At 37.2% G+C, this 25,429-nt stretch overlaps 1 protein-coding gene across 1 annotated transcript in view; it reads left to right on the top strand.

Moving 5' to 3' along the window:
- The window catches only part of DACH2 (dachshund family transcription factor 2), a 443,417-nt gene extending 419,285 nt beyond the window's left edge, over positions 1-24,132 (top strand). The window contains exon 12 of the mRNA XM_056124136.1: positions 23,869-24,132. Coding sequence (XP_055980111.1) covers positions 23,869-23,875 — 7 coding nt within the window. The 3' untranslated portion in view covers positions 23,876-24,132. The remainder of the gene's footprint in view (positions 1-23,868) is intronic.
- The last annotated feature ends 1,297 nt before the right edge of the window (positions 24,133-25,429 follow it).

Here is a 25,429-nt window from a genome sequence, read left to right as displayed (position 1 = left end):
GCAGATATGGGGTGAAGGATGATAGGTGAGTGGAGAAAACACCCTCCAGAAGTAGCTGATGGCTGTTCACTTTATTGCCAAATACACACATGTTTTATAGAGGGTCTTGGGTTACAATAAAGGTACAATCACATAAAGTTCAGCATTTTTGGCCTATCCCTTTTCTTCTCTGCTTTGCTCTGGTTCAATGTTAATCAAGGTTAGATGCTGCAATTAGGATGACCTGCTAAGCTTACGTGACAGTTTCTTTGTCTTGGGTGCATGTGACTAAGCGGACAAGTGAGGCTCAAGGCCAATCATTGGGTGGTGACACCCTCTGCTTGCCAACTTTGCCCAGATACAATCCTTCTTGTGAGGCTTCTCTTCTGGGAATCTTTGCAAGGTAAAGTCTTATCTGCTCCAGTGCCCGTTGCCATGCTCCACAAAGCACATTCTGTCGAAGGCTTTTATTTTATGCCATTTTGTCATACTGCTTAGTAACAATATAAGTTGCTATCTTTTATGGTGGTTCTATTAAAATACGTTTATCACTTTGGGGTGGGTTCCTAAGCAGTGCTGAGGAGGAGACTTACTATGATGATTAGTCATCTGGCTGTTGGTTGAGAGTACCTGAGTATATGGTACTGCTCAGGCACCAGATGCTGAGTACCATCAGTTCCAATGGTGGAGACTCACTGAAGCTAGAGAGAACATGCTGTGCCAGGGAATCCAACCAGGTCACTGACCTCTACACTACCTATCAAGTTCCACAATGCTTATTACTTTTATAATAAGGAAATGATAACAAAATTTAAATATTAAAAACAAAGTAAACATCATATGTGTCTAACCTTGTCCTCAAGGTTTACTACTGGCTCTGCTCTCAAGGATCACTCCTGGTGGGCCTTTGGGAAACATGTAGTGCTAGGGACCCAAGCTGGGTCTGCTGTGTGTAAGCAAGTCCTGTATCCATTTTACTAGTTCAGCTACAGATTTTCAACGAATTATCACGCCCCTTTATTCTTCCCTCTTCTTCTGGAAACTGTAAGATGCAATGACATTCCCCTTGGTACTGTCTCTTAAGTCTCTTACATTTTCTTCATTAAATTATTTGTTCCTTTTAAAATATTTTTCAGTTTTCTTCTCTCTTATACTTGAATATACTTATTCCATTAACCTCTTACATCATTTTCGAAACTCTCTATTCCTGTTTTAAATTCAACTGATGTATTATTTAGCTTGATGAATTTTGACTGATTTTTCAAACTTCTTTGTTGAAGTCCTTTTCTAATAATTTTCTCAATTCAGTGAATATCCTTACATTATTTATTTGAAGTCTTTACTAAGGATTTGAGAAAATGCTAATGTACTCAAATTTCTGGAGGAATGTCTTCATGAAATAATTCCACTAAATTTATCTGTCTTAATTGCATTTTCTACATGAGGACTAGGTGGAAGGTTTGATTTCATGAAGATATGGGCAGAATGTGGGGTGCACAATCAGAGATGGTAGATAAGTGATTATGTGATTTGACAAACTGCTGGGAATTTTACATCACTAGTTTATTGCTAAATGTCAGCACTTGGGTTGGTAGACTAGGATTTGGTTTAAGAGTTTGTGGTTTCTGGTGCTTGACAGTGGTTATGTTGTCAATGTCTATTAGACCTGGGCATCAACTAGATACTTGCTGTCAGATACACCCAATAATAACATGAGCACCAAGCAGATAAACAGAAACAATCACTGTGTTACTATAGTAATTGTACTTGACAACACCTGCCAGCAAATATATTACCACATCAAGCAGATATGGGATATTTCCTATGGCAGAGTTGTGATGTTTGGGAGGCCTGTGTCATAAAGGTTAATTAAGCTAGAGGTGCAATACAATGCTTAGACTTTGAAATATGTTCTGAAATTTGTCATAGCAAGCAAGGGAAAGTCTGATGAGTATTTTTGTCTCTAGAAAGCACAATCTCACTCTTAGTACTCTTATTTTGATTCCCTGCTCTAACAGCAGAAAGTATATAGGGAAGAGCTAGCATTGTTTGGTCTGTGGTAAATTCCTGTCACTTAACCTACCTTTGCTCTTTGCTTAGTTTAGGATGGATAAACATTCCTTAAGGTCACCCTTTTTCAAAGAGAAATCAGAGTGGCAGGATAGAAATCCCAAAGCTGCCATACTACTTTAGGCCATGAGTTCAATTTCCAAGACTCCATGGATCCTGAGAATCTCTGGGTGTAGTCCTAAGGAGTCCTGAGAATTTGGGTGTGGTTCTGTTGACCAACACCTAAAGCCCTGAATTTTGAACCATGCTACCACATATGCAAAGTATCAATATGAATGAAGCCAGTTCCCATGAATAATCATTTGAAACCCAAACAATTTTTTGGTTTTATGATACTTCTCTCCACTCTATCTTGGTCCCTGCTCTGTCTCTCATCTCTCCCCAACTCTCTAGTCTCTCCAACTCCCCAGCATGGGGGCAGACACTATACCCTGTCTGGTAGCAAAATCAACATAAGAAAGCCTTTCCTGACTACCCATCAGGCTCAAGGACAGAAACACCACCTAGGAGTGTTCCTCTTCTCCTTAGTCCAATAACTTAATATCTTAATTAACATCTTAATATTAGTTATTTTGTATGGACACAGTAAGAGATACATTGAGGCTTGTAGAGCAGCTCTCCTGGCAACATATTACCACAGACTCAGACTACAGTGTTCAGGCCAGATTAATCTTTCCTAACTCTAGCAGTGTCCAAATCTTGTTATTACGTTTTGGATTATGACAGAATTTGTCCATGACCAAGCTCTTAACTTATAGTCAAGCATTATGGCACTTTTACCAGGCCCATTCAGATGCCAGGGTAGCACATAGCTCACCGCTTGCCCTGGGTCCATCTAGTCCCTCATTGTGGCCCCGCTTTTGTGGCACTAGGAAGTACGGGCATAGAGGCTAAAGGCAAGAGAAAAAATGCCCAGGAGGTAAATATCATTGAGAGTCAATTAATTCCCACGTTACAAAAGCATTTCATTTACTGTCTTCTTGTGCCCATACAGAAAGGACATTGCAATGAATTAACTATGTAAAGGACTTAAGGAGAAGAGAAAAAACAATATTTATAAGCCAATGGAGGACAAAAACGAAGATACAAATAAACAAAGAGGAATGGGAGCACTGTGATGGGAGTAACTCAACAAACCTAAGCTCCCTGTGTCAAGGCAGAAAGAACAAACCAATCTTATACTACATTCTTCTCTTCTTCTTCTTCTTCTTCTTCTTCTTCTTCTTCTTCTTCTTCTTCTTCTTCTTCTTCTTCTTCTTCTTCTTCTCCTCCTCCTCCTCCTCCTCCTCCTCCTCTTTCTCCTCCTCCTGCTCCTCCTCCTCCTCCTTCTCCTCATTCTCCTTCTCTTTCCTCTTATTGGTTCCTCCTCTACCCTAACTACCCCCTCTCCCGACATTTGTGGCAAGCTTCCAAATATGGGATAGAAAAATGAAAAAATATGAAGTAGATCAAGGAAGGCCTCTTCAACAAGCACTGGTGGGAAGGTTGGGCAGCTCCAAATAACCTGGACCCTGTTCATTCTGTTATTTTATATTAATTTCATACTATACTTTTTATATGCAACAAACAAGTGTCATCACATCTTTCTCTATGTTTTTAACACATTTAACACAGCATTATACTCTCTATGTTCATCTAATTATAAGCAAATTTCATGACTTCAATTTCCTGTCTGATGCATAGTATTCCACTGTATCACTGTATCACTGTAATCCTGTTGTTCATTGATTTCCTCAAGCAGGCGCCAGTAACGTCTCCTTCATCCTAGCCCTGAGATTTTAGAAAGTGCCACATTCGAGGCTCTTTCAGGGTCAGGAGAATGACACCCATCATTGTTACTGGTTTTTGGCATACTGAACACGCCATGAGGAGTTTGCCAGACTCTGCCATGTGGGCAGGATTCTTTCATTAGCCTGCCAGGTTCTCCAGAGTCAGAACTAGATAATAAGATGTCGTGCAGCGCGCTTTTGGGAGCTGAGTTTTATAGCCTCTGGGTCTTGGTCGCTGATGGAATTACACGGCACCAGGGGCAGTTGGTGGGCATAACGCCTACATACTGGAAGATGGGGGATCTTGGGTGGAGGAGGCCCAGTTCCTATCTGAGCAGTCTTGGAGATCTAAGCCCTGGGTCCCACACACCTGGGTTCCTATGCCAGTTCCTTCATGTGTGAGGCTCGTCCGAACGTGTGGAGAATGGTCTTAAGTATGGCTGTGGATGTATAGATTTTCCATAGTTTCTCTACTTAGCCATCTGTTCTCAAGTATATGTGTTGTTTCCAGATTCTGGCTATTTTGAATAATGCTGCAATGGACATAGAAGTGCAGACAACACTTTGCTGTGTGTTTTGGGGGGCCCACTGTATATTCCAGAAGTGGTATTGCTGGATGAACTGGAAGCTCAATTTCTAGTTTTTTGAAGCATGTCTATATCATTTTGCAAAAAGTCTGGATCACTTGGCATTCCTATCAACAATGAATGAGAGTCCCTTTCTTCATGCATCCATGACAGTACCGGTTGTTCTTGTACTTTTTGCTACGTGCCTGTTCGTGTCATGTGAGATGATATTTCATTTTTGTTTTGATATGCATCTCCCTGGTTATCAGTGATGTAAAGCAATTTTATGTTAGCTTTGGATTTCTTCTTTGAGGGTCTTTCTGTTCACTTCTTCTCTGCAATTTTTGATGGGGTTGAACGTTTTTTGTTAAGTTCTACCAGTGCTTGTATATTTTTGATATTGACCACTTTTTATATTTGTATGGGTAAATAATTTTAGAATTCCCTGGGCTGTCTTTGTATCTTGGTCACTGTTTCTTTTGAGGTGTGGAACCTTCTTAGTTTAAGATAGCTCCATTTATTTATCTTGGCTTCCACTTGCTTGGTCAGTGGTGTTTCACCTTTGAAGCTTCCTTTAGTTTCAATGTCAGGGAGGTTTCTACCTACGTTTTCCTCCGTGTAGTGTGCCTTGTTGATTCAGTTTTGATGTTGAGGTCTTTAATCCAGTTTGATCTGACTTTTATGTATGGCATTAGACAGAGGTTTGAGTTCAGTTTTTTACATGTATCTGCTCATATTTCCCAGCAATACTTGTTGAAGGGGCTTTACTTGTTCCTTTTCATATTTCTTGCTCCATTGTCAAAGATTAACTGACCATATATTTTAAAGTCTGTCTACAACTGTACCTCATGGTGTTTTTCTAATAAAAATTTAAAAAAATAAACATACTAAAAAAGTCTTTGTTAGGATATTCAAATCTATTCTACTGATCTGCAGGTATGTTTTGTACCTCAGAAAATCGAGTACCTAGGAATTAATTTAAATAAAGAGGTGAAGGACCCATACAAAGAAAACTAAAAATACAATTTAAGAAATAAAAGTTGACACAAGGAAATGGAAGCGTATCACCTGCTCATGGATTGGGAGGATTTTCAGTATTAAAATGGCAATATTCCCTAAAAGTTTATACATATTCAATGCAGTCCCTGTAAGTATACCCATAACACTTTGAGATGAAATAGATCAAGCAATTCTGAAATTCATATGCAACAATTAAGCCCTATGAATAGCTAATGCAATCTTTTGAAAAAGAAGATGGGAGGCATCATATTCCCAAACTCCAACTGTACTACAAAGTAGTAGAAATTATAACAGCATGGTATTGAATAAACCAAAAGATTTTTTAAAAGAAGAATTGTGGCACAGAGGCCCAGTTCTGGGCAACAAAGCTGAACGGCTCCAATTTCAAACAGGTACAGCCCGCCCCCAAGGGCCTGGGTCCCTCTCTGGGCACGTGCAGCTAGAACCAGCCCCTAGAAAGCCGGTTTTCAACCCCTGATCTGCGTGGGACGGGCACAGAGGCCCAGCTCTGGGCAACAAAGCTGAACGGCTCCAATTCCAAACAGGTACAGCCCGCCCCCAAGGGCCTGGGTCCCTCTCTGGGCACACGCAGCTAGAATCAGCCCCTAGAAAGCCGGTTTTCAACCCCTGATCTGCGTGGGATGGGCACAGAGGCCCAGCTCTGAGCAACAAAGCTGAACGGCTCCAATTCCAAACAGGAGACGTTCCCAACTCCTTGCCAAGTGCCAAGGACTCTTTCAGGAGCCGCGGCCGCTGACGCGGCCACGAAATATTTTCCCACTACGTATACCATAGGAACCATAAGCAACCCTCTTAGATGGAAACTTCTCTATTTTAGCTCAGCCACTAGAAACACAGTAGCCAATAACTCATAAGCCTATCTTAACTCACACTGCATATCAAGCAGAATAGTAACAGTGAACGTGAAGGACTAAACCACACCTCTCACAATGGTAAAGCAACGCAAAAGCCCACCAAACTTTCATATTGAAGAGTCTAGCCCAGATGACACCAACAGTACTGTAGTGTTAGACAACCTCTCTGACAAGGAATACAGAAGGGAGCTACTTAGGATGCTTAGGGAATTAAAGGAAACGATGGAAAGCAATGCCAATAGAAGACAAGAGGATTTGAAGGCAGAATTGAGGAAAATGCAATCAGAAATGTCAGACCTGAAACATCTCGTAGGCGAATTGAAAAGCTCAGTGGAAGGCCTCAGCAGCAGAGTAACAGCTGCTGAGAACAGAATCAGTGAGCTCGAGGATGAAGTTCAGAGACTCTCCAGAAAAGAGCAGAAAATGGAAAAGAGACTCACAATTCAGGAACAGATGGCAAGAGAAGACCGTGATGAAGCCAAGAGGGGTAACATAAGAATTACTGGAGTCCCAGAGGTACAGGAAGAAAACCTCTATGAAGAAGAAACTGTCAAAGACATCATTGCTACAACGTTTCCAGAGCTGAAGAAAACTTGTGACCACATTCAGGAGGCCCGAAGGGTACCAGCTAGAAGAAATCCGAATAAAAATACCCCAAGACACATTCTGATCAAAATGACCAAAACCTTAGACAGAGACAAAATTCTGAAAGCAGCAAGATCAAAGAAAGAAATCTCTTACAAAGGAGCATCCTTAAAATTCACAGCTGATTTTTCTGATGAAACCCTCATGGCCCGAAAACAGTGGTGGGACATAGTAAAAAAACTCAATGAAATAAATGCCTCCCCAAAAATACTTTTCCCAGCAAGACTCTCATTCATAATAGAAGGAACAACACACAGTTTCACAGACAAACAACAGCTCAGGAACTTCATAGACTCAAAACTATGGTTACAAGAACAACTAAATGGGCTACTTTAAGGCAAGAAAGGCCCCTCAAATACACCAAATTTTAACAGAACAATGGGACAAAATCCCATAACAATAATCTCTCTCAATGTCAATGGGCTAAACGCACCAATTAAAAGACATAGAGTGGCAGGATGGATTAGAAAATTGAACCCAACATTCTGCTGCCTGCAAGAAACGCATCTCAATAGTCAAAGCAAACACAGACTCAGAGTCAAAGGCTGGAAAACAATCCTACAGGCAAACAGCTCCCATAAAAAAGCTGGGGTAGCCATCCTTATATCAGACTACATCGATTTCAGAGTGAGGAAGGTCATAAAAGACAGTGAAGGCCATTTCTTACTGATCAAAGGATCTGTACAACAGGAAGAACTTACAATAATAAATGTATAAGCACCTAATGAGAGACCAGCAAAGTACTTAAAACAACTAGTCATAGATTTGGAAAAAGACATCAATAGCAACACAATACTAGTGGGAGACTTCAACACTGCTTTGTCACCTCTTGATAGATCAACCAGACTCAAGCTTAGCAAGGACATACTTCATTTGAGGGAAACAATGGAAGAAAGGAACTTAGTAGATATATACAGGACACTTCATCCACAAAAAGCTGAATACACATTCTTCTCAAGCGTACATGGAACATTCTCCAAGTTAGACCACATGCTGAGCCACAAAACATGCCTCCATAAAATTAAAAAGGTAGAGATTGTATCAACAATCTTCTTAGACCATAATGCGCTGAAATTAGAAGTAAATCACACACAAAAACAGAAAACTAAATCAAACACCTGGAAATTAAACAGTGCACTATTGAACAACGAGTGGATTAGACAGAAAATCAAAGAGGAAATCAAAAGATTCCTAGAAACGAATGAAAATGAGAACACGAGTTACCAAAACTTATGGGACACAGCAAAGGCTGTGTTAAGAGGAAAGTTTATAGCTCTACAAGCATTCCTCAGGAAGGAGGAGCGAGCACACATAAGTAACCTAAACTCACAGTTTAAGAGCTTGGAGAAGGACCAAAAAAAAAGGAGCACAACCCGAACAGGAGAAAGGAAATAATAAAACTCAGAGCAGAGATTAACGAGATGGAAACCCAAAAAACAATCTGAAAGATCAATGAAACCAAGAGCTGGTTCTTTGAGAAAATTAACAAGATCGATAAGCCTCTAGCAAAACTCACAAAGAAAGGGAGAGAGAAAACCTTAAGAAACCGAATCAGAAATGAAAAGGGGGTCATTACAACAGAAACCACAGAAATTCAGAGGATCCTCAGGAGTACTTTGAGAAGCTTTATACCACGGAACATAAAAACCTCGAGGAAATGGATGAATTCCTAGACTCCTACAGACTCCCAAGGCTGAATCAAGAAGACCTGGAATACCTGAACAGACCTATCACCATCAAGGAAATTGAAATGGTAATAAAAAGTCTCCCCAAGCACAAAAGTCCTGGCCCGGATGGATTCACTAGTGAATTCTTCCAAATCTTTAAAGAGGACTTACGCCCAATGCTCTTTAAGCTTTTCCACGAAATTGAAATATCAAAAACACTTCCAAACAGTTTATACGAAGCAAATATCACACTGATACCAAAAGCAGACAGAGATACCACAAAGAAAGAGAATTACAGGCCGATATCCCTGATGAACACAGATGCAAAGATCCTCAACAAACTACTAGCAAGTAGAATCCAACTACTCATCAAAAGGATCATACACCATGACCAAGTAGGATTCATCCCAGGGATGCAAGGATGGTTTAACATTCGGAAATCAATCAACATAATCCACCATATCAACAAAAGAAAAGATAAAAAGCATATGATCATATCAATAGATGCAGAGAAAGCATTTGATAAGACCCAGCACCCCTTTATGATGAAAACCCTAGCCAAAATGGGTATAGAGGGGACCTTCCTCAACATAATTAAAGCCATCTACCACAAGCCTACAGCAAGCATCATCCTCAATGGGGAAAAACTGAGAGCCTTCCCTCTAAGATCAGGGACGAGACAGGGATGCCCACTCTCTCCACTGCTGTTGAATATAGTACTGGAAGTACTTGCAATAGATATTAGGCAGGAAAAAGATATTAAGGGCATTCAGGTAGGAAAGGAAGAAATCAAGCTCTCACTATTCGCAGATGATATGATACTCTACATAGAGAACCCAATAACTTCCACCAATAAACTCCTAGAAACAATAGACTCGTATAGTAAAGTTGCAGGTTATAAAATCAATACCCAAAAGTCCATGGCTTTCCTATACGCAAACAGTGAGAGAGAAGAAAGCAACATGAAAAAAACAATCCCGTTCACAATTGTGCCCCAGAAAATCAAGTACCTAGGAATCAGCTTAACTAAGGAAGTAAAGGACCTGTACAAAGAAAACTACAAAACGCTACTTCAGGAAATAAAATAGGACATGAGGAAATGGAAAGATATCCCCTGCTCATGGGTCGGGAGACTTAACATTGTCAAAATGGCAATATTACCGAAAGCATTGTATAAATTCAATGCAATCCCTATAAGGAAACCCATGACATTCTTCAAAGAAATGGAGCAAACACTCCTGAAATTTATATGGAACAATAAGCCCCCACGAATAGCTAAAGCAATTCTTGGGAAAAAGAAAATGGGAGGAATCAACCTCCCGAACTTCAAACTGTACTACAAAGCGGTAATAATTAAAACAGCATGGTATTGGAACAAAGGCAGAACTGCAGACCAATGGAACAGGGTTGAATACACTCACATCTCCCCTCAATCATATGCTCATCTAATCTTTGATAAAGGTGCAAGTAATGTGAAGTGGAGTAAGGAAAGCCTCTTTAATAAATTGTGTTGGCATCACTGGACGGCTACATGCAAAAAAATAGGCTCAGAACTCTGCCTAACACCATGTACAAAAGTAAGATCAAAATGGATTAAAGACCTCCACATCAGACCAGAAACCATAAGGTACATTGAAGATAAAGTTGGCAAAACCCTCCATGACATTGAAGCTAATGGTATTTTCAAAGATGCCACGCCACTGGCCGAGCAAGTGAAAACAGAGATAGATAAATGGGACTATCTTAAACTAAGAAGCTTCTGCACCTCCAAAGAAACAGTGACCAAAATACAAAGACAGTCTACAGATTGGGAAAGGATATTCACCGAATACACATCTGACAAGGGGTTGATATCCAGGATATACAAAATACTGGTTAAACTCCACAAGAAAAAAACATCCAACCCCATCCAAAAATGGGGCAATGAAATGAACAGAAACTTTCTCAAAGAAGAAATCTGAATGGCAAAAAAGCACATGAGAAAATGCTCTACATCATTAATCATCAGGGAGATGCAGATCAAAACCACAATGAGATACCATCTCACACCTCAGAGACTGGCCCACATTCAAAAGAACAAAAGCAACCAATGCTGGCGTGGATGTGGCGAGAAAGGGACACTCCTTCACTGTTGGTGGGAATGTCCACTGGTTCAGCCCTTCTGGAAAACACTATGGACGATTCTCAAAAAATTAGAAATTGAGCTCCCATTTGACCCAGCAATACCACTCCTGGGAATATATCCCAGAGAGGCAAAAATGTATAGTCGAAGTGACATCTGCACTTGTTTGTTCATTGCAGCACTCTTTACAATAGCCAGAAACTGGAAGAAACCTGAATGCCCAAGAACAGATGACTGGTAAAGAAACTTTGGTACATCTCCACAATGGAGTACTATGTAGCTCTTAGAAAAGATGAAGTCATGAAATTTACATACAAGTGGTACAATATGGAAAGTATCATGCTAAGCGAAATGAGTCAGAAAGAGAGGGATAGACATAGAAAGATTGCATTCATCTGGGGGATATAAAGTAACAAAGTATGAGATTAATACCCAAGAATAGCTGAGATCAGCACCAGGAGGATTACTCCATAACTTAGAGGCCAGCCGGGTATCCTAGAAGAAAGGGCAGTTCAGATAGAGAAGGGAGCACCAAATAAAGGATGTTTGGAGGATCCTCCCAGGAGGGGAGATGCATGTCGAAAGTAGACTATGGACTGAACATGTTTGCCACTCAATGCCTCTTTTGCAGACCACAACACCCAAAAGGAGAGAGAGAACACAGGGGATTGCCCTGCCACAGAGACAGGGGGGATGGGGGGATGGGGGTGGGAGGGATATTATCCATGGTGGTGGAAAATGGGCACTGGTGGAGGGATGGGTATCTGATCATTGTATAATTGAAACTAAAGCACAAAAAATTGTAAATCTACAACTGTAAAAAAATAAAATAATATAAAGGGAAAAAAAAGAAGAATTGTGCATGACATTTCCTACCAGGCTTGCAAATGCCATCGAAGTATGAGTTATCAGTTCATGCTGTAGAATATCTTGCTAAGTTTAATTATTTACAAGGAATCAAGTGACATTAAACTACAATATTAGAAGTGGTATTTTGAGATTTGGTGTGATTCTCCCTTCTTCCAGAGGGAACCATCTAATTGCTGTGGGGCAGTTATTTCTCATTATTATTTTGATTTTCATTTCTATGAGAAATGATGATGACAAATTTTTATGTGTCCATTAGCAGACAGACTTCAGGGAAATGTTCATTCTTGGAATCAGTTTGCTCAAGAATAAGAAAGATGAAAACTGCAAAAATAAGAGAAGGAACAAATAATTTTAATGGAGAACATGTAAGAGATTTAAGAGACAATATCAAGGGGGATGTTACCCATATCTTAGAGTTTATAGAAGGAGAGGAAGGAGAGGTGAAGAAGAAAGGGGGCATAACTATTAGTTGAAAAACTATAACTGACCTAGTAAAATGGGTATGGCACTTGGGGTTTTTACTGTTGAATTTTGTGTGTAGTTTATACATTTTAGATAACTTTCCTTTAACTGATGTATTATGTACGAATATTTCCTCCCAATATCCGGGATATCTGGGATATCTTTTAGTTCAGCCAGAATTCTATTTGACATGAAAAACTGTTTGGTTTTGTTTTGTGGCCACACCTATCAGTGCTCAAATTTTTCTCTTTTTATTAAAAATGTTTATTGAATCACTAAGAAATAGACCCCCTTGCAAAGCTTTTCATGATTAGGTTTCACTTATACAGTGTTCCAACACCCAACCTCCACCAGTGTGCATTTCACAGCACCAGTGTTCCCAGTTTCCCCAACACTGCCCATCCCACCCTCAACCTACCTCTATAGCAGATGCTTTTCTTCTCTCTCTCTCTGTCTCTCTCTCTCTCTGTCTCTCTCTCTCTGTATTGTGGTATATCTTTTTAGCTACTTTAACGTTCAGTCTTGTCCAGCATTATAATTTCCAGCTATTATTGTCACACTGGTCCCTTCTCAGTCTTACCTACACTCTGCCCACTCCCACATACTTGCAGTTGATTCCAACTATTGACCAGTACTCTTAGTCCCACTTTACCTGGCTGTGTATAGTATATTTCTTATACATATATATATATGATTTCTTATATATATGAAATGTGATATATGTATAGGTCACAACACAATTTAATGCAGTCATTCTATATCTGTCCCTCCCCTTCTACTCATTTCACTCAGCATGTTACTTTCCATGTCCATCAATTTATAGGCAAATTCCATGGCTTCTTTTTCCGACAGCTGCACAGTATTACATTATATAGATGTACAGTAATTTCTTTATCCATTCATTGTTCTCCGTTGTTTAAAGTTCTGGCTATTGTGAAGAGTATTGTAATGAACATAGAAGTGCAAATTGTGTTTATACTGCGTGTTTTTGGGCCACCAGAGTATATTCAAAGAAGTGGCATAGCTGGTCAAATGGGAGCTCAATTTCTAATTTTTTGACGGATATCCATATTATTTTCCAAAAAGGCTGGATCAGTTGGCATTCCCACTAACAATAAGGGAGAGTTCTTTTCTCCATGCGTCCATCCTAGCACTGGTTGATCTTGTTTTTTTGGTGTCTGTCAGTCTCAGAATTTTCTCTTGGCTCTTAATTCAGGGATCACTTCCACAGGGGCTCAAGGGAAATTGTGGGCTGCCGGGATCAAACTTGAATCAGCCACATGAAAAGCAGGTGCTCAACCCACTCTACTATTGCTCTGGGCCCAACAAAACTATTAATTTGATATAGTTACGTTAGTGTATTTTTGTTTTTCATTGTCTGGTAGCAGAGTAGATTAGTTAAAGGCTTCTGTGAGATCTGTATCTTGTAGAATCCCACCTAATGTTTCCACAATGCATTTTATGGATTCCATTATAATTTCATGGATTTTAATTCACTGTGAGTTCACTTTTGTATATGGTATAAAGTACTGATAGAATTTCTTTCTTTCTTTTCTTTTTTTCTTTCTCCTTTTCTCTCTCTCTCTCTCTCTCTCTCTCTCTCTCTCTCTCTCTCTCTCTCTCTTTGCAAGTGACTACTAGTTTTTTCAATACCATTTTTAAAAGAGGCTCCACTTTATGTATACAAATTCTTTGTAATTGTCCATATATATGAGGGTTTATATTTGGGCCCTTAATTATACTCCACTGGACCGAGTGTCTATCTAAAATCTATTTAAAATTGAGGAATGCAATGCTATACATATTTCTTCTCTAAATTGCTTTAGCTATTGAAGAAATGTTCTTATTACCTATACATTTTACTAATACCTGTTCATAGTCGTTAAGGAATACCATTTTTATTTTTGGGGTTGCATTTAATCTTTAAATAGCTTTGGGTAGGATGTTCATTTTGATTATGTTAATTCTTCCACTCTATGAAAAGGTTATTGTTAGATATTTTATATTTTGAATACTATTTAAAATGAATTTTAAAATTTCTTTATCTTCTATATAATTGTTTGTATATAGAAACACATCAGATTTTTTTCTGTTTTGCTCTAGCAGCCTTATATTGCTACTGCTTTGTGGTATTAGTCTATTGTATTTAAGAAGGTGTTTTTTTGTTTGGTAGAGTGTTTAGCCTTTTTGCATCAGTGAGTGTTGGTTTCTCTTCTGTCTTTTCTGTATTGATTTATTTTACTTGTCTGAGGATTATGTAAAACACTTCCAAAACTATATTGAATAAAAGTGGAAAAACTGGAGAATATTGATTTTTGTTTGATTTCAGTGAGAAAGCTTTTAGTTTTTACCAAGAAGTATGATGTTGGTTGTAGATTTGTTGAATATGCCATTAGTCTCTTGAAATACGTTTTTTCTACCCATTTTTTTGTAAAATTTTTAAACTCATGAATGGAAATTAAATCTGGTCAAAATCTTGGTTGGCATCAAGTGGCATGATCATGTGATATTTATCTTACATTTTGTGATATCATTACATTAACTATAATTAATTTTAGTTAATATCTAGTGCACTAGTTAATTTAATTTATTTTTTAAAATCATTTATTTGTATTTTGGTGTTTTTTTGGGGGGCACACCTACAGATTCTCAGGGGTTACTCTTTTTTTTTCTTTTTCGGGTCACACCCGGCGATGCACAGGGGTTACTCCTGGCTCTGCACTCAGTAGTTATTCTTGGCGGTGTTCAGGGGACCATATGGGATGCTGGGAATCAAACCCGGGTCAGCTGTGTTCAAGGCAAACGCCCTACCCGCTCTGCTATCTCTCCAGACCCTGCACTAGTTAATTTTAATATGTTGAAATAACCTTACATCACTAGGATAAATGTCACTTGATCGTATTATTTACTTCTTTTGATATATTGTGAGATTCGTTCGCCTAGTTTCTCAAGACTCTTTCAATGTTCAATATGGATATTGACCTGAAATTTTCTTTTTTAAATAGTATTTCTGCCTGATTTTGGTAATAGTAAAATGTAGAAACTGTTAGAAATTACTCCTTCATTTTCAGTATTTTGGAAGATATATTCAATATCTTATATATAGCACAGGAAGTACTTCTTAGAAGATATAAATAGTGAAAGTATTTAGAAATGGGCTTTGTCTGGGGAAGAATTATAATTTCTGTCTGAATTTCCTAGCTCATGGTTGGTCTATTACGTTTTATGAGATTTCCTTATTTAGCCTTGGGAGAAACCATACTCATTTCTCTTTCATTTTCTTTAGCTTACTGGTATATAGTTGTTCATAGTAACCTTTTCAGATCTTTTGTATTACTAATGTATCTATTTAATTTTCTCCCCTTTAATATCTAATCCTAGTTATTTGGGGTTTCTCTCTTTTTTTTCTATGTGTTTAGGTAATGATTTGTCAATTTTAGTTATTCTTTAAGAAAACCAAATATTGGTTTTACTTACCCTTTGAATCAGTTTTTGATTTATATATTTTTATTTCTTCTCCAAATTTTGTTATTTCCTTCCTTATAGTTAGGAATTATGTTCTAATTTATCATGCTGTATTTGATCTTTTTGTTTACTTGAGTTTGTTCCTTCTTCCTGATATAAACATATATTGCTAGGAGCTTCTCCTTTATGGAAATTTTGTTTTCTTGGGGGCTACAAGTTGTGGTACACAGGGGCTATTCCTGACTCTGTACTTAGAAGTGACTCCTGTTGGTTCTCAGGGAACCTTGAAATATGTTAGAGATTGAAACTAGGGTCAACCAGGATGCAAGGCACGTGTTGTAAACCCCATAATATCTCTATAGCCTCTGTTTAGTATAATTTTAAATGTATTATTTGATTTCCTCTCTGTCTCATTGTCTGTTTAAAGTACATTGTTCAGTTTCAAAATATTTTTCAGTTTCCAAACGTTTTTTATGGCATTTTTCCCCTTTATTTTATTTTATTTTTTTTAAGTTGTAGATTTACAATATTTTGTGCTTTGGTTTCAATTATACAATGATCAGATACCCATCCCTCCACCAGTGCCCATTTTCCACCACCATGGATAATATCCCTCCCACCCCCATCCCCCCATCCCCCCTGTCTCTGTGGCAGGGCAATCCCCTGTGTTCTCTCTCTCCTTTTGGGTGTTGTGGTCTGCAAAAGAGGCATTGAGTGGCAAACATGTTCAGTCCATAGTCTACTTTCGACATGCATCTCCCCTCCTGGGAAGATCCTCCAAACATCCTTTATTTGGTGCTCCCTTCTCTATCTGAACTGCCCTTTCTTCTAGGATACCCGGCTGGCCTCTAAGTTATGGAGTAATCCTCCTGGTGCTGATCTCAGCTATTCTTGGGTATTAATCTCATACTTTGTTACTTTATATCCCCCAGATGAATGCAATCTTTCTATGTCTATCCCTCTCTTTCTGACTCATTTCGCTTAGCATGATACTTTCCATATTGTACCACTTGTATGTAAATTTCATGACTTCATCTTTTCTAAGAGCTACATAGTACTCCATTGTGTAGATGTACCAAAGTTTCTTTACCAGTCATCTGTTCTTGGGCATTCAGGTTTCTTCCAGTTTCTGGCTATTGTAAAGAGTGCTGCAATGAACAAACAAGTGCAGATGTCACTTCGACTATACATTTTTGCCTCTTTGGGATATATTCCCAGGAGTGGTATTGCTGGGTCAAATGGGAGCTCAATTTCTAATTTTTTGAGAATCGTCCATACTGTTTTCCAGAAGGGCTGAACCAGTGGACATTCCCACCAACAGTGAAGGAGTGTCCCTTTCTCGCCACATCCACGCCAGCATCGGTTGCTTTTGTTCTTTTGAATGTGGGCCAGTCTCTGAGGTGTGAGATGGTATCTCATTGTGGTTTTGATCTGCATCTCCCTGATGATTAATGATGTAGAGCATTTTCTCATGTGCTTTTTTGCCATTCGGATTTCTTCTTTGAGAAAGTTTCTGTTCATTTCATTGCCCCATTTTTGGATGGGGTTGGATGTTTTTTTCTTGTGGAGTTTAACCAGTATTTTGTATATCCTGGATATCAACCCCTTGTCAGATGTGTATTCGGTGAATATCCTTTCCCAATCTGTAGACTGTCTTTGTATTTTGGTCACTGTTTCTTTGGAGGTGCAGAAGCTTCTTAGTTTAAGATAGTCCCATTTATCTATCTCTGTTTTCACTTGCTCGGCCAGTGGCGTGGCATCTTTGAAGATACCATTAGCTTCAATGTCATGGAGGGTTTTGCCAACTTTTTCTTCAATGTACCTTATGGTTTCTGGTCTGATGTTGAGGTCTTTAATCCATTTTGATCTTACTTTTGTACATGGTGTTAGGCAGAGTTCTGAGCCTGTTTTTTTTGCATGTAGCCGTTCAGTGATGCCAACACAATTTATTAAAGAGGCTTTCCTTACTCCACTTCACATTACTTACTTTTTATGGCATTTTTAAAAAGCTAATGTCTACATCATGGTGTTATGTACTGAAAATAAAACTTTCTGTGGCATTTATTTTTATGATATCATGTATACTTGAGTTTTGCTCCAGCATCTGGTCAATTGTGCAGAATGTTCCATGTGCACTGAAGAATGTATCTTCAGCCATTTGGAGATAGAAAGGGTGCATTTATCTGTTAATCATAATTCTATCAATTCTCAATTTTAATGTTCTACTTACCTTATTGATGTTCTATTTTGCTTTTTAATCTGTCCAGTGAAGACAGTGTGGTGTTTAATTCATTCGTTACTGTTGTAATGACACAAGTGTATCTCCATAGGTTTCTTGACAAAGTTTAATGCTCCTATGTTTGGAGAATAAACATAGATTATTTAAACACTTTTGATTTATTGATACTTTAACCAGCATGTAATGTCCAATCCATTACTAATTATTTTCTGTAGCTTGAAAACTCCTTGCTTATGTGCAAGTATAGATATTTTTTGTTTACTATTATGCTGTACTATTGTTTTCTAAACACTCTCTCTGAACCTATATTAAGCTAAGCCTCAAATGTGTGCAAGTGTGTCACTTGTAAGTAGTAGAAAGTTACATTTCGATTCCTCATCCATCTAGCCACTAATGAGTTTTAGTGTGATATTTTATTACATTGACATTTAGATAAATTTACATACAGGTATTTATTGCCATTTACCTGAGTAGTTTGATTGCTTTTGTTCTCGAATATTTGTTTTATATATAAGGAAATTTTGGTATCCCTAACTGGATTGCTTCAATTGTGACTATTAGCTATTGTGAATAATTTTTTTCGCTTTTTGGGCCACACCGGCGATGCACAGGGCCTCCTTCTGGCTTCTGCACTCAGGAATTAATCCTGGCGGTGCTTAGGGGACCATATGGGATGCTGGGAATAGAACCCGAGTTGGCTGCATGCAAGGCAAACGCCCTATCCGCTGTACTATCGCTCCAACCCGTTTGTGAATATTTTTATTGTTCTTTCAAATTTTAATGATAACCTCACAATGCTGAGACTTCTTTGTTGGAAGTTATTTTCACTTAATTTTTTTATTATTTCATTCCAGTCTATTCTTTATATAAAGTTTTATTAGAGAAATCTGATGTGAAAAATATATATATGTGTGTGTATGTCTGTGTGCACAATTTGTGATTCAGTTGAAATGCATATTTTAGTTGTATTTAACCTAAGATTGGAGTGGAGTAGTAATCAGCATATACTTTGTAAATCTCATTAAGACTAGAAAAACATAGTTTTTAAGAAGTGATAGTATCCCTTTACCAACTTTCAATATTCAATTCTTGTCCAGAGTGATCATTTCCAACTACCATTACTATACTCGTCCCTTCTATATGCTAACTATCCTTATTATACTCTATCAGTCCCTGTACTGCAAACCATAATGCTTCAAAGGCGATAGAGAGGGAGAGAAAAAGAGGGGAGAGAAAGAAAGAGAGAGAGAAAAGAAAAGTGCCTTCCATAGATGCAAACTGTAGGTAGGGGGTGGAAGAACAAAAACTGGGGACATTGGTGGTGGGAAATATAAAACAAGAAGTGATATTATTTATTTACAAATAATTTAATTTCATTTTAAAAATTATAAAAGCATCACATTTTAAGCAACCTAAAGAAATAATAAAATATAGTATACTTGTATGGATTAGTCATTTGCAATATGTTGCCATTGTTTCATAATTAGTCAACCCAAAAAAATTTTGGTAGCCAAATATACCTATGAAGAAGACTCATTTCTTAATGAAATTATGTTTTTAATATATCAAAATAAGTGAAGAAAGAAAATAAAACATGAGCTCTTAGCAGAAGTTATTTTTAAACATAAATTTAAACTTCCACAAAATTGTGTCAGATTTGTTTTGATTTTTAAATAAGGAAATATAATAACTTTTAATAACCATGCCATCAGGAAAAGAAGCTTCCTATAAAGAAGAAATTGTAATTGATCACTAAAGTATTACTGACAAAAAATAGTATGGATCTTTACACATATTTTAAACTGTGAAGGAAATATAAACTTTTCTAAATACCTGCCTAGCTGTTTTTCACTGCATATCATAAAGAAGAATAGATACAAAATACTAATAAACATATTTCTATTAAATAATATAATTTATATTATTTCACGGTCACTGTCCTCCCGTTGTTCATCGATTTGCTCCAGCGGGCCCAGTAACGTCTCCATTGTGACACTTGTTACTGTGTTTGGCATATCGAATACGTCACGGGGAGCTTGCCAGGCTCTGTTGTGCGGGCGAGATATTCTCGGTAGCTTGCCGGGCTCTCCGAGAGGGGGAGAGGAATCGAACTTGGGTCGGCCATATTGGCTGCTTGCAAGGCAAACGCCCTACCAGCTGTGCTATCACTCCAGCCCCTTATATTATTTAGCATAGATAATGTAATTCCCAGTACAGAAATAATGCTCTAAGTTTTGTTTTGCTTGTGGTCTATACTCAGCAGTGTTTTTGTTTTATGTTTTTATTTTTCTTGTTGGGTCACACCCGGCGATGCACAGGGATTACTCCTGGCTCATGCATTTAGGAATTGTTCCTGCGGGGCTCAGGGGATGATAATGGGATGCTGGGAACCCAACCTTGGGCGGCCGCGTGCAAGGCAAACGCCCTACCCGCTGTGCTATCGCTCCAGCCCCTACTCAACAGTGTTTGAGGGCTATTTCTGACATGATTCTCTGGGGTTGCTCCCAGTGGTTCTCAGGCAACCACATATTACTGGAGATAAAAGCCAGGTATTCAAAATGCAAAGCAATGTTTGAAATAGTTGAGTCATCACTCAAGTCCTAATTTTAACTTTAAGCTACTATAATTCAATTTTTTCATTTATATAATTTTGTGCCCTGGAAAGATAGTATTTGTTTTGTTTTTTTTTTGTTTGTTTTTTTTGGGGGGGCGGGGGTCATGCCCGGCAATGCTCAGGGGTTGCTCCTGGCTCTGCGCTCAGGAATTACTCCTGGCAGTGTTCGGGGGACCATATGGGATGCTGGAAATTGAATCCCGGTCCGCCGTGTGCAAGGCAAATGCCCTACCCTCTGTGCTATTGCTCCAGCGGTAGGTCATTTGCCTTGCACGCAGCCACCTCAGCCGAGCCGGGTTCGATTCCTCTGCCCCTCTCGGAGAGCCCGGCAAGCTACCGAGAGTATCTCTACCCGTGACGTATTTGATATGCCAAACACAGTAACAAGAAGTCTCAAAATGGAGACGTTACTGGGCCTGCTCGAGCAAAATCGATGAACAATGGGAAAGATAGAATAGTAGGTATGGCATTTGCCTTGCACGTATCCAACCTCGGTTCAATTCCCCACACCCTCTATGATCCACTGAGTCCAAACATGCGATCTATGAGTGCAATGCCAGGAGTAAGTCCTACACTGCTTTAAGTGGTCCAAAGAAAACAAAACACATTTGTATAAATTCATTTTTATATAATGAGACTCACCAATGAATATATGATTAAGGGCTAAAGCAAATAGAAATATTCATTTATTAGTTGTATGAATATTCAGAAACTGAACAAGGCAGTAAGATATCATAATGTCAGTTTGTAATTTTTATTTAAGTTTATTAAATCTATTTTATATCTTCTTGCAATGAAATTTTCACCTGGTGTTTTTGTTTCTTCTGTGCAGCATAAACACTTATTCTGGAACTTCAAGTCCATAGCACTAAGTGGATGTTATAGCAATTACCTGTAATTGTGTAGTGTTAAAATAGTCCAATTGAAAAAATATGAAAAATTCAATTATGATATTATTAATTAATAGAACCTTCTACATTTAGGAAATTGTGCTACACAATTTTATTTTGGAGAATGTGATGATTTCTGAATATGATATTTTATATTCTGCAAAGCATTTCTTACATAGAGTTTGTAATGTTTTTTAAATTGAAAACAAACATCAATAAATTTGATTAAACGATATAGAACTTTATACATTTTCTTAACCATCTTTACACATACATTTTACAGCACATGACTTTATTATTTCTCTTCTACAACTTTAGATATATACCGCAGAAATCAAGTCTTACACGTGTTTCACCGTATCCACATGTCATCTATTACTTTACTTTTTAAAAATTTTTAGTCATCATGTTTTACTATACAGTGATAAAATTTCATGCATATAAAGTTGAACACCACGCTTTATCAACAGTGTCTATTTTCCTCCACCACTGTCTCAGTGACAACAGTGATATCCCCACCATAATAAGCTCAGTTCTGTAGAGAAGATGTTTGTTGCTTTGGGCCTTTTGTTATTTCTCTTATATGCTTTCTGGTAGCCCATATGTAATAGGTATTATTCTGAATTTGTCCCTCTCTGTCTGATTTATTTCATTCAGATGATACACTCCAATTTATCCATGAAGCAGCAAATGACATGAATTTTGCCTTTTCGTGTAGCCGAGTAGTATTCCACTGTGTGCACATACATAATAGTTTTTTAATCCAGTCATCTCTTCTTGGGCACTTGGGTTGTTTCCAGATTTTTCTATTGTAAATAGTGATTCAACAAACATAGGAGTGCAGATGTGTTTTATGATTAGAGTTTTTCTGCTCTTGGGGTAAGTGCCAAGAAGTGAAATTGCTGGGCCATATAGAAACTCCACTTTTAGATTGTTATGAAATAGCCATATTTTTTCCTAAATGATAAAAAAAGTGGCCATAAACACCATCAGTGTATGAGACTCCCTTTTTCTCTGCATCCAGGCCAACACTGATTGATTTTGTTCTTTTTGATGTAAGCCAATCTCTGTGTGAGATGGTACCTCATTGTTCTTTTGATTTGCATTGTTTTGATGGTTAGTGATAAAGATCGCTTTTTCATATATCTTTTTGTCATTCTATATATAATTGAGAAATTTTTGTTCATCTCTTCTCCCCATTTTTGATAGGGTTGAATTTTTTTCTTTTAAAGTTTTACCAGTGATTTATATATCTTTGACATAATGTTTCATTGTCTTCCTTTAATTAATATATATTAAGGAGATAAGATGCTTGTCACTACCAGTACTGACACCTGAACACAGAACTAAGAGTAAACTGTGAGCATCACTATTTGTGACTGAAACTCTCCCCACTACCAAAATATGGATATTTTTGCCCTTTAATGAAATATGCCCATCCAGCTAGTTAGACTAAGATAGGGTCAAATTTTCTTATATTTTTACCTTACTGCATATCTAGATTTCATTAAAAATATTATCCCCCAAATTTATTAACTGCCTATGTTATTTTCTATAAATAAAAGTAATTATTTTAAGTATATTATGGTCAATTTTGACTAGATTGAATCAACAATTTAGACTGAGATGCCAATATAGAAATGATAATTTGCCCTCAATTGTACAGAAAAATTAGACTCACAAACATGGGCTTTAAGTGATACTTATATATGGGTTATAGATTTGCGTTGGTCCACCCACAGTTCCTTTCTTATTTCTTTCTTTTAACAAAACCAATTTTTATAAGATAACTACAAATACATGTGGGTTATTATACATATGTCTTGGGAAAAGAAATTAACTTTCAAAAAACAAAGGTAAAATTAGGTTTGGGGGAGATAGTTTAGAGGACTAAAGTACATATTATATATGAGGCAGTCCAGGTTTGATACTTAGAGCCGCATGGACCCATGAGTAATTCCAGGAGAAACCCCAAAGAAAAATCACAAGAAAAACCCCTGATAACCACAGGATATCATCCAATCATCAAATGAAAGTTCATTTTTTTAAAAAATATTCTTTTTAATTATAACTTTTGCCTTCATTATCAAATATTCTCTAATCATAAAGAATATGCATTCTTTTCATTGTCAATTTTAAGTAGGTTGCTGTTTTACAAAACACTAACTAAAATTATATTCATAATAATTACCCCATCATGCAGTGTAAGTGACCATAAAGTTAACCTAGGTGAGGAAATCTAAACTTTATAAAGGCAATTATGTAAGATCATAACTAGACTCTCATTTCTCCACAATTTGGTAAAACATAGATACCTTAAACCTGCATGGTTGAACAAAATTAAAAATTCATAGAAGGAATCATAAATATCTTTGTTTATGGAATCTTAACAGTTTTAATATCTATGGTGTTATAGAAATAAAAGAACCTGTAGTATAAAATTAGATGCTTTTTGAAAACTGATACAGTAACGTATAGAGATGCTAAGAAATATTAAGTTTTATCAACAATAAATCAAGTTTATTAAGTTCTTGAAGATAGAACTTTAGTGTTTTTAAACACATATCTGCATTGTTTCTCAAAATCACTGCTAACTTGTTTTCTTTTTTTTAAAGGAAGTAACTATTACTCTTTGGCAATCGCATAGCAGTTGTTTTCTGCCTGAATGTCCTCACTGACCTGCATAAGTGAAAATACTTGTAATTCCAGTTCATCTCTGAAACTATTCAACATGAAGCTATCAATTGTGTGTATTTGCAGAGCTTTGTTTACTGAAGCAGTCCTTCAATCTGCCGTTTTTTAGAGAAAAGTGTGTACATTTTATAAGCAGCTATGTAAAATCCCACCTTCTGCATTAGATTAACGAATTTAAGAAAAATAACTAAATCCTTAAAACTACAGTGATACGGTTGTATTTTTAATAATTATATCAGTTTGTCATTTTGCCCTCTGAGGGAATAATACAGTGGTGTGTTAGATACTACGGACGTGTATGAATGGTTTCTATGTTATACCATATATTAAATTAAAGTAAAGCTTCTTTGTTAAAAATGTATTTGCTAAATTTCAGTATAAATAAAGCATTTTGACTTGAATTCTCAGAGTTTTTATTTTTAAATTTCCAACTATGTATATTGAAGTAGAGTCAGTGCAAATTAAAACAGGAACTAGGGAGGTAATTACAAAGCTTCCCTGGTTTTGTTATTCATAAATAAGTAGGGGCATGTATATCACTTGAATTCACTTTTTTATTAATTTTACTTTACTTTTTTTGGGGCAACACTCAACATTGCTCAGGGATTACTCCTTGTTCTGTATCAGGGATTGCTCTGGTGGGCTTGCAAAAATGTTTCCATAGATGCTGCTTGAAAAGTAATGTGTAATAAAATCCTGTATAAGGGAATTAACTGAGGCTATTTGAGTACCATTAGTAGTCTCATATTTTAAAGGAAGCATACAATTATTACTAAATCAATTACAATGCCAAAGCAATCTCAACGTTGGAAAGTTATGCCACTTGATATTTAATTTAGTGGAAGAGAATCACCCAATATTATACATAGCTTAACGATTCTTATAAACGATTCTTATTCTATGATGTGCTACAGATAATGTAAAGTGTATTAATATAGTTTCAGTTCCATTTGCACTAATATTTATGTACATGCACATACAGTGTAAACCCGTAGAACATGTTACATAATCTTTGTCCATGAATTTCTGAACTCAAATCTACAGTTATTTTATTCTATTTCATTTGATTTAAGGATTTCCTGAAATAAGATAAGGAACTATAAATTGTAAGGTTGCCATTATTTAAATTACATCATGCTAAGACTCATCTATAAATAACTATAAAATCACAGCTATTTGAGTACATAAATTTATTAATTTATAATACAAAAGTACATCAAAGAATAGAGAAAATAAGGGCTGGCGTCATGGTTGGGAGGGCACTTGCCTTGCACAAGGATGACACAGGTGTGATCCAGGGAATTTTATATAGTTTGCCAAACCCAACATAGTGATACCTGAGAAAAGAGCTAGGAGTAAACCATGTACACCACTGGTGTGGCAAAAACAAACAAAAAGAATATATATATATATATATATATATATATATATAACATCTGTAGGTTGATGATAATTCTGAAATTCAGTTCTTTAAACTGATTT

Source organism: Sorex fumeus, unplaced genomic scaffold (assembly GCF_029834395.1).
Source record: "Sorex fumeus unplaced genomic scaffold, SorFum_2.1 ptg000050l, whole genome shotgun sequence".
NCBI classification, from domain to species: Eukaryota; Metazoa; Chordata; class Mammalia; order Eulipotyphla; family Soricidae; genus Sorex; species Sorex fumeus.
The sequence above is the reverse complement of the archived record's forward strand: the minus strand, read 5'-3'. Positions and strand labels throughout refer to the sequence as shown.